Genomic DNA, 10,857 nt, shown 5'->3' with positions numbered 1-10,857 from the left:
TAAAAAAAAAATTTTTTTTAAATCTAAAACAAAAAAAGACTTTGTAGCTCATCCCTAAGGCATCCTTCCAGGCAGGCACAAGATTGGTAAGGAGATGAGCTCCCTCCAGAACATGATACTGAAATGGCAGCTAACAGGACTCCCTCCTTCTGGAGAGTCCTCGCTGCCTTCTGTGTGAGATGAAGGTTGCTCGCTCCCTCCCTCAAGCACATTTGATGACTGGCCTGCAGGCACAATTTTATGATCTAAAATGTGCCCAGACGGATCTAAATGTATCCTTATCCTCTCTCCGGTGGGTCCTGTCCACAGCTAGAGATGAGCAAGAAATAGCCTACAACGGCCAAGCCATTCCATTTTGCATGCCTCTGCTGAGAAAGAACTGGTAGAGAACAGAGAAGCACTAAATCAGGAGCTCTTGAAGACCACACTCCCTTCCCGTGTAAGGAAAGCAGAGGCCAGAAGTAAGATCGCGTGAGGAAGGCCATGGAAGGCTGCTGAACGAAACTTACATGCAACTTAGCAGGTTATGAAGCGGAAGGGGTCATTTCTGCAGTCGCTATGCTATTGCTATAACATCTCAAAATCACCTACCCGCTTGGCGATGTGAGAACGGTCATTTCAGTTCTAATCTTGGTGTCAAGGATTTAATATCAAACAAGGAGACACATTGCCTCTGCTGCCGGTCTTGGACAAGCACACGAGGGACTCAGGGAAATGGACCTCCTCCTTCAGGCTGGAGTGGGTTCAAGCAGATCTCAACCTCTGGAATTTTTAAGTTGTGGGACCTTTCCCGGTGAACTACTATTTTAATGTCACTGTTCTGGGAGGCAGGCAAATTCAAGGCAAAAGAGTACACTCAATCACAGACACAGTGACGATGCAAATATTTAGGACTGGTACTTAAGTCTGTTATTTCCTGATAGTTGGCCAGTAGGTTTCCATTTCTTTTTTATAAAATAAGAAGATGCTGGGGTGCCTGGGTGGCTCAGTCGGTTAAGTCCCTGCCTTTGCCTCAGATCATGATCTCACAGTTCATAGGTTCAAGCCCTATCTCAGGCTCTGTGCTGACAGCTCAGAGCCTGGAGCCTGCTTCAGATTCTGTGTCTTCCTCTCTCTCTGCCCCTCCTCTGCTTTGCTCTCTCTCTCCCAAAAATAAATAAACTTAAAAAAATTTTTTTTAAATAAGATGCTTACTTTATCATTCACACACACAAAATTATATACAAACAACACACAAACTGCTTAGAATGCACATATTCTTTGGTTTACTCATCAAAATAGCAAATAACAAAATAGCAAAAACCTTATAGTTAAATAAAAAAGTGACATTCTTTATTTACCTATCAAACCTTATTAAACATTGAAATGCCTTTTATTTCCATTCTCACATGCTACAGCAATATGCTTTCCTCCTTTTTGGCCCTTATCCCCCTACATTATTTTGACGGGCTCCTCTCTAAAATAAAGATTATAGTAACTGTCTTAATACCACTTAACTTTTACAGGAACCACCTAGATTTTCCTCTGTGACTCTCACATCGAAAATGGGTACTAAAAATAGAGATGCCACCAGCACATTTTCAAGAATTACCACGTTTCGGATGTAGCACTGTTGGTACTAAAAAATAGGACTCAACTCCAGAAGCGTATTCGTATAGCAGACATTATTCGTGATGTCACATACAGTTGGTTCCTACAATACTGACTTCAGAGAAGCCGTTTTTCAATTTTTCTGAGGGTTCCCTTTGACCGCCTTAATTCTTGAGTGTCTTAATTCTCCGTGAAGACTTAATTCTTGAACGTCAGTGACACAATCTTTAATGCAAGAATGTTTAACCAAAGGTAAACTCGCAAATGAAATTGTTTCAAAAGGAAAAATGAGAGCGAGAGAAAGACCTCGGCTTCTTAACAGAGGTACGTACACATAGTAAGGAATAATAGTGAATCAAAATACATAACTATACACGTTAGAAATATCCAATGTGCTATTAATTGCCCTAAAATAGATGTCTTGAGGTTCAGAGCCATACATATTCATCTTTGTATGACTCTATATTTGCATCATACACTTTTCCAACGATCTGTCAACCATTAGGGAGCCTTTCACCAGAATTTCTGGCACTATGCTTTTCTTCCAATAAAACAAGCCACATAAGACATTACCACTAACGTCTACCAACCGAATTGGCCAATGTCTTTCTGAACAATGTGTAATTTAAAAAAAAAAAAAAAAAAAAAAAAAAAAAAAAATTCTTTTTTCCTTCATACATCAGCAGTGCTCCATTTTCAAATAAATCACGAGCAGTCAGTCTTCGCTCATATGCTCAAATGTTCTCCTCATCCAGCATTTTGTTCACGCCGTCACAGAGTTTTTGTAGGTGGGGCTTGAAATTTCCAAAGGGGTTATATAAGGCAGCTAAAAAATCGCAATCTGAGAAATGGTCGAAGACGTTATTAACCCGTCCGTGTGACTTGGCAGTGAGGTGACGCTGGATGATCTGGTGCAGCAGCTCTCTGCATTCATTCAGCAGCCGGGATAACACGTTGCGGTCAAAGGTGTACTCCACCTGATGGAAGCTGACCACGGTCATGGCGAGCTGGTGAACCTTCTTCTTAAATTTCTCCATCAGTGCCAGCTCATCTTGATTAAACTGGTTGTTCCTGTAGAGAATGGCCAGCTTGATGACTGTTTTGATGAGGTTCTTGATGATCTTCTCCGCCTCTTTCTTGTTCTGGGTGTACTCTTTGGTCACTCGGTAGAGCTCATCCAGGACTTCGCTGCTCGTGTCGTCGATGAGGGTGGTGGCGATGGATTTGGACACCATTTTCCCCAAGATCTTCTTTTGCGCCTGCACGGCCAGGTTTTTGGAATTGAAGACATCTGTGGCCACTGAAAGGAAGCAAATTACAACACAGATATTAAGGACTATTTTCCTTCTCATTTGCCCATGGTGTGGTTGCCTCCCATCCGCTGACGTTTGTTTCCGTTCAGAAAAGAACGAAAGATCTCACTACACTTCTGGGCGTTAGGCCCTCACGAAATGAACGGGTTGCCGTGCATAATCTTTAAGGTCTCTTGCAACTCAAGTGTTTTATGCCTTTGGCTATACACTCACTACTTGGTTTAGCAGTTGAAGGGGGCAACCTTTCCAAAGATAACTTTTTCTGATTATAAAAATGGTACGTCTCATGAACCAGTTTTTACACAATTTTCCCCCAATTTAATTTTATAAGAAACCCCTCAAAATATAAAATTAACCCCGCAACTGTCCTCTGGGCACCAGTCACCAAGAACAATTAATTTTTTTTTAATCTTTATTTATTTTTGTGAGAGAGACAGAGTGCAAGCGGGGGAGGAACAGGGAGAGAGGGAGACCCAGAACCCGAAGCAGGCTCCAGGCCGTCAGCACAGAGCCCGACACGGGGCCCGAAGTCACGAACCACAAGATCATGACCTGAGTCGAAGTCGCCCGCTTAACCGACTGAGCCACCCAGGCGCCCCTCGCCAAGAACAGTTTAAAGAGCCCCCTTTACATGTAAGAAGGATAAAGAGCAAAGCCACACTGAGGAAAGTAGCAAATTCATGGAAGCAAATCAAAAGGAGAGCCCTGTTTTAAACTTCAGCTGCAAAAAGTCAAATTTCCTGAGATGCTGGCCCACCCCTACCAGTTTGGTGATCCTAAGGGCCCTGAGTTTCAACTCCCAGGCGTTGAGTCTTAGAAAAGAATATTCCTTGGAGGGCTCATTGTCACTTGCTGTTTCTGATGATCGGCCATTGTTCGGTCCCTTTAAACGTTTACACATCGTTTATACATTATGAGGAAATAACTACACTTTTATGAGCTAATGAAATGGACTCCATGAATAACATGGAGCTTTGAAAAAGCTGATGCTTAGAGTTTGCTTTTGAAATGATCATAACTGAATTTGACAGGGAACACATAACAATAGTTGTGCATATTAACTATTAATGAAACACTGTATTATGCTCCCAGCTTATAGCCGGTCAGTGAAAATGCTCAGTACATGTTTACTCCTCAAACCAAGTTTAGTCTTTCACCTAAATAGTCAGGGCATCAGTGATACACAATTATTTCTAGTGTGGACAGGCTAGGGGCAGAAAGCAAAAAGGCGGCCACTCCCTAATCCAGGCTGGAAGGGTATATAAGAAGAGTGTCTCTCTCAGTATGGCACTGCCACGTTAGATGTGACATTTGGGCCAGCTCTGGGATATATTCTAGGCGGCATGAAGTGGTTCCTAATCACTAGAACGTCTCTTATAAATATACAGGGCCATAAGTCCTGAAAGAAAGCCTTCACTGAACGAGAAGCAGTGCCTTCACCAATGTCGATATTTAAACGTCTGAAACATGATCTGAAACTGTGGAAGAAGAAGTGAAATATATTTTGAGAAAGAAAAGGAAAGTGAAAAAGCATGCGAAACAGCCAGTATGTGAAGGTTTCCAAGTTGTGTTATATTCTCATCAGTTAAGCCCAGTTCTATTCCTAAAGGTTTGCAAAAGTGTGTACGAGTTAATCTACACTAAATAATTTGCATCGAAATAAATGCCACACGTGTAGTTAATATTACCACATCAAGACCAGCGACCACCTTCCATGACAGAATTTATGGTATGGACCTTCAACAAATAAACCTGATTTATACAGGAAGGGATAGCCCCCAAACTTCAGATCCATAGCAAATAACAGGATTTCAGAAACTTATTTTATGTGAAGTAGAAAGGTTATTCTGTGTTTAATCCTCAGGATGTGACCCAGGCTACCTCTGTGGGATTTACTGCAATGTCTATTTGATGGAAACATTGTATATGACTCAATCACTGGAACCAGAGAGAGAGGGGTAAAAATCCTCTGCCCCCCCCTTTCTCCAAGACTGGACTTAGAAGTTTGCACCTCCTCTGAGCTACTTTGCTTATTAAATGTAAATGTGCCATTTGATGTCAAACATAAAGAGCAAAACTCTGTGATGTAGCACTTGAACCTCCCACAAGAGAAAGTGTGAAAAGCAAGGTCATTGCCAGCAGAGCAAAATTGCTCCCCATTTGTTACTTTGGTAACAAAGTCTCAACCGAGACAGCAAAGCTGAGTTCTGAGGCTTTCCTAGTTGCCCCAGAGGAACTGCAAGCCCTGTTCTAGAAACACAGCAGCCACTTCCTACTTTCATTTTATTCTTTGGGTTATAGCCAGCTCAGTCCTCTCTTAAAGGGAGGCTGAAGCTCGTTTTCCCCCGTCCTGTGCAGGGCAGACAGGCACACAGTGGATTTCCGTTCTAGCATTAGTGAAGGCTTCTTTGGAGCCAATTGGGGGTTGTGGCTGAGAGCTGCTGGCCAGGGCTGTGTGGTCTGTGATCATGAAATAGGATTTTTTACCCCCTTGCAAATTAATTGCCTTTAGCTATTCCTGCTCAGGCTCATTTGTCAGTTTCACATCCTCTTCGAGCTCCTTCAAGGCCTGGGATATCTCAGAGCTAGTCCTGGACCACGTTTTTTCTTTTGCTCTACCCTCAGCCCAGTGTGATCTCATCCACTCCTGTGGCTTCAGATACCACCCAGGTGCCAGCAACTCCCACACTTATAACTCACTCTGACCTCGTTCCCGGACTCATTTTGCAAATGCATTCAGGGCTTTCCTTACTCTGGGCTGTTTTGCAGCCATTTCAAATGCACCACGTCTAAAACCGAATCCTTGATTCCCTGGGTGGCCCCGAAGTGTTCCTCCTTCATTCTTTTCTATCTTCACAAAAAGCATCACTTGCATCCCTTTGCTCAAGTCGGCGGTCTGGCTGTCATGCGCCATACCATCCTCTCTCTCGCCCAGTCCGTTACCAAGAGCTTCCCACTCTGCCTTCCCCCACTTGCCTCCATCTCCACAGACACCAGGCTCGTCCAAACCCCTTTCCAACCTCTTCTCGTGCAGCAGTCAGAGCTTTTGAAAATGGAAATTAGGAACAGATGCTGACCTCAAGTCTTTGCTGACCATCACACTCCCTTGTTTCTGAAATCCTCCTCATTTGCCTACATTGTGGTTGTCTGCCTCTGTCCTCCCTAGAACCCAAGCTCTTTGAGAGATAAGGTGATACACGCATATACACGGGTGCCTGGTGTATGGAGCTTCTGGTAGAAGCAGAAGCCGATTTGCCCTCCCTCCCTTCACTCCACTGAGATACTTCCCTATGAAAACAGGGTGGCCTGTAAAACGAGGGTTTTAAATACATATGTGAAGGGTTGTTTGTTTGTTTGTTTGTTTGTTTTAGAAGCTAGAACAAAACAGGTATTTATTTTACCTAGCTCACCAGGTGGTTTTCTTCTCTTGCACTCAAGAGTGTGGTTTCTCTTACCGCCATCAATCACTCTTTTTAAAAGAGAACAGATCTGCTGTGCACAATGAGAAAACACCGCAGGACAATCAAACAAATATTTAGCATAAAAGCCAAGGCAATGGTTCTCACTTGCATCTGCTACATCTGGCTACTGAGGAAGATTAGACACAGGGCCACTTCTTCCTCTGAAGGGAGGGAAATGTTTTAATGGGTAAGAGGGATGGACCAAAGGTACGTACTGGGAAGCAGCTAAGAGGTGAAAGGAGGTGTTCTCACAGGAGAAGGCGCTGAAAATATGGTTTCAATGTTTTATCAAGATGAATTCGCCTGTGTTTGAAAATATACGTGTACATCTTCGTCTAATGAAAAATGATGCCTTGGGACACCTGGGTGGCTCAGTCAGTTAAGCGTCTGACTCTTGGTTTCAGCTGAGGTCATATCATGCTTCATGGGGTCAAGCCCCGCATCGGGCTCTGCTCTGATAGCATGCAGTCTGCTTGGGATTCTCTCTCTCCCTCTCTCTCTGTCCCTTCCCCACTTGCTCTCTCTGTTTCTCTTTCAAAATGAATAAACAAACTTAAAAAAAAAAGAAAAAGAAAAAGAAAAAGAATGGGAGACTGGGTGGCTCAGTCGGTTGAGCATCCAACTTTGGCTCAGGTCAAGATCTCAGTATGTGGGTTCAAGCCCTGTATCGGGCTCTCTGCTGTCAGCACAGAGCCCAGTTTGGATCCTGGACCCCCCTCTCTACCCCTCCTCCACTCTCTCTCTCAAAATAAATAAATGTGAAAAAAGAAAAAGAAAAACAATGCCATATATCAAAAACATACAAAGGACTGACACTATTAAGACTGTTGCATAGTAAGGGGTGTAAATGTTATTTTATACCTACTTCTCTTTCTGCCCTTCCTCTATATCGCTGTATTTCCTTTCTTGGTTTAACAACATCAACCATTTCAGCAATGTTTGCTGTAAAGCAAAGTGATATTCAGGGAATCCTGGTTTTAGCATCAACAGTTAAAAATTTGGAGATAAACATTGATGGTAAAAATATACTGACCCCTCTAGGGAAGGAGAAAAAAGTGCTTGAAAGGCAAAAATAAAAACAGAACTTTTCATAAGATTTAACTAATGAAAACCCATAGTTTTCTGAAATTAACAAAAGTTCCCCATAACATTATTCCAACTGAGAAATTGCTAACACAGTAAAGCGCCCAACTAACTTTACAACCTCACTAGCAAATAAATAATTTCTTCACCTATCCAATTTGTTATACTTGGAACTTTTAAGCAGTGACTACAGATGTACATGTATGCCATTTCTAATTCCCGCCTAGTTAAAATGCGATCCTGTGGGCCCAGTCTTAGGAAAGATGGAAAAGAAAACAATTTAGAGAGCATGTCTGGCTGTTGTGGGCTGTTAATAAAAGTTCTTTAAACAAATATATAAAACCTTAGCTCTCTTGCACCTGAATAACTCCAAGTCTAAATGGGACTTAGTAAAAAGCACTGGGATAGGGAAGTGGCCACAATAAGTGGTACACAGTGTCACAAGAAGTCAACAGGCTAAGAGTGGACCTCCCTCCGCTGGGATCTGGGAGCACTCCAGGGAACAATCGAGGAATGACTGGAATGGTTGGTGAGGTATCTGTGACACCAGCCTCTGCACTCAAAAAATCCCAAAGGGGGAAACAGAAAGAAAGAAAAGAAAGGGCAGGGTTGGGGAAACGGTGGGGTGCGGGGGGGGGGGGGGGGGGGGGGAGGGTCCCAGGGAGCAGAAGCCACCAAGATTCCCACTCTCAGAAGGGGCTGCCCCTGTGGAGGGACCATGACTGTAAACTCGAGGCAACATTGCCCAGAGAGAAAGGGTCAAGCGCCAGGCACCTTAACCGGCACGTCAGCTTTCGGTCACATGGACAGAGGCCCTGACACGAATCAGTACATCTAGGGTCCTTCACCCGAAACTAACCGCAAATTCTGGTATCTATGCATCTTCCTGACTCCAAGGGGCTAAACGCCAAGAGTATGCACCATCATGCAGACAGGCTAACTCATTTACTCTGGGTCTCCTACCACTTCCAAAAGAGTACATGGTCACTTTAAAAGTGAGGGTGCCTGGGTGGCTCAGTCAGTTAAGTGTCCGACTTCAACTCAGGTCATGATCTCATGGTTCGTGGGTTCCAGTCCCGCATGGGGCTCTCTGCTGTCAGCACACAGCCCACTTGGGATTCTCTGTCCCTTTCTCTCTCTGCCACTCACCCCCCCTCAAATAAATAAACATTAAAAAAAAATTAAAAGGTAACATGATAAAGAAGACAAATGCAAGGGAAAATGAGCCAAAAAAGGGAAAAAACAAAAAAACAAAAACAACACTGGGTGGCTTTTCAGTGGAGAGCCAGCAACCATAAAGCACCCTGTCCCAGATTCCTTTTTTCGTTCTGCACTCAGATACTTTACAACTCCGTAAGTTGTAGAAGACGGGTAGTATTGTAAATGACTCTTGTCCATAGACATACAAATACATTTTGTCAAGTGGAGGCACAACTGATAATTCATTTTCTCGTTTGCCTGTGTTGTCCTGGGGATTCTCCTGAACCAATCATAAGGGCTTACTGGTTCCTCATTCATTAGCGAGCTCTGTAAAATCTTTGGCGTGCCCATTTTGTATTTGTTGGAGAGTCAGGAGTTTACCTTCTTTTTTTGTTGTTGTTGTTTTATTTTATTTTTGAGAAAGAGAGAGAGAGAGAAAGAGCGAGTGAGCAAGCAGGTGAGGGGCACAGAGAGAGGGAGACACAGAATCCAAAGCAGGCTCCAGGCTCTGAGCTGTCAGCACAGAGCCTGATGCGGGACTCGAACTCACAAACTGTGAGTTCATGACCTGAGCCAAAGTCAGACACTTAACCGACTGAGCCACCCAGGTGCCCCAGGATTTTACCATCTTAAAGAAAACCTTCAATACATATTAGAATTTTTGCATCAAAACCACTTAAAATAGAAAAATGGCAGCGTAAACCTCTAGCATACTAGAGAGAATTACTATACATTTCCTGTGGCAAGTTATTCTGTCAAGGGCCTTGAAAAGAAGAGTGTACTTATAAAAGCTCAAATATTCTATAATAATGGTTCCAGAACTGCCCTACTGCTCAGGGATACAGCTGAGACTCAGTTTCCCCACCCACAAGATAAGAATCATGATGCCCGCTTCTCGGGATTGTTCCAAAATTAATGGACATAGACCCCATGGCAGTATCTTCCACAATGCCTGGCACAGAACAGCCTTCCCCATAGGTTCAACAATCTAAATAAACTCCGAGTGCATTCTGTTGCTTTCGAATACTGAATCACATTTGGTCAAAATTAATCAACTCCTTCTGGAAGAAATATGTAGCTGAGAAATGCAAAATACCAGATGATTGTGTGAAAACAGAGACTTCAGAGACCTCAGTTAATAACAACTCACATTTTCTTTGCTATGATGACATTTAAAAAAAATCTAACAAATATTAAAACTTTATCAGGGAATTTCTCTTTATTTTAAGGTGTTAAATCTCTTGTTAGAAAGGACTTTGATAGATAGTGCCAGGGTATTCTGTCCAGAAAAAAACTGGTCAATGGAGAACAGAAGTGAAGGCTACCACAAAGAAGCAAGAGGAGAAATGGCGTCAACACCCTCGCAAAGTTGTGCAACAGGGAACAGATGCAGAGGAAATGGACCAAATATAAAGCCAAAGTGAAAACCCATAACAGCCAAAAAGATTAACCCAGAGAGTCACAGTATCTCACTGGGAGCCCGTGAAGCCTCCCAGACAACCTGACACCCAAAGGCAGGGCAGCATAAAAGGAGACAGAAGGCTCAAGGTCAAGAGTCTTGGGTTGTAAACTTGAGTGTCATTTAATTCCTTGAACCTCAGTTTTCTCATCTGCTAAGTGGGACATCATTTCAAGGTAGCATGGCTTGAGTGAGATTTAATGAGTTACGAATTTGAAAACACCCACCAGCATGCCAGGCTCATGATCACAAATGAATACAGAGCCTTGTCCCCTTATACTTCATATCATTTGAAATGGAGGAGCAGGGATTCAAACCCAATGTTTACGCACACTGTGTTCTTTCTACTCGTATCTCCCTATGTTCCCTATTTTCCAAATTTGTAGGCAAAAGAAATTACGTCCTGAAGAAAACACTCTGAAGCCTTTCCCTGTGTGATCTTGGGCTATTTTTCTTGCTTTAATTCTGGAACCCCTTCATCATGACTTTCGGATCCACTCTGTGTCTTTTATTCCTGCGGCTTAGTTTTATGAAGATTTTAAAATTGAAATTGTAATTTCCTGAGTCTCAACCCCTTTAACTTCATATTAGACTTCATCTCTGCCCCTCTGCAGAGATGAATTTGCTGCAGGAGTCATGTGATGCCTTGACTGCTTTCTGCAGGGCATCAACTGGCCAAGGATCACCAGTACCAGGATTGGAAGAAAGTCTGGTGATATTTATATGAAGTAGATCCCAAAGAATGTCAGTA

The 10,857-nt window shown here is 43.0% G+C and overlaps 1 protein-coding gene across 3 annotated transcripts in view; it reads right to left on the bottom strand.

Moving 5' to 3' along the window:
• Positions 1-1,225: 1,225 nt before the first annotated feature.
• The window catches only part of TNFAIP8 (TNF alpha induced protein 8), a 131,218-nt gene continuing 121,586 nt past the window's right edge, over positions 1,226-10,857 (bottom strand). For all 3 annotated transcript variants that reach the window (XM_042933655.1, XM_042933647.1, XM_042933646.1), the window contains exon 2: positions 1,226-2,890. In XM_042933655.1, coding sequence (XP_042789589.1) covers positions 2,325-2,890 — 566 coding nt within the window. In that variant the 3' untranslated portion in view covers positions 1,226-2,324. The remainder of the gene's footprint in view (positions 2,891-10,857) is intronic.

Source organism: Panthera leo, chromosome A1 (genome assembly GCF_018350215.1).
Source record: "Panthera leo isolate Ple1 chromosome A1, P.leo_Ple1_pat1.1, whole genome shotgun sequence".
In the NCBI taxonomy this organism is placed as follows: domain Eukaryota; kingdom Metazoa; phylum Chordata; class Mammalia; order Carnivora; family Felidae; genus Panthera; species Panthera leo.
The sequence above is the reverse complement of the archived record's forward strand: the minus strand, read 5'-3'. Positions and strand labels throughout refer to the sequence as shown.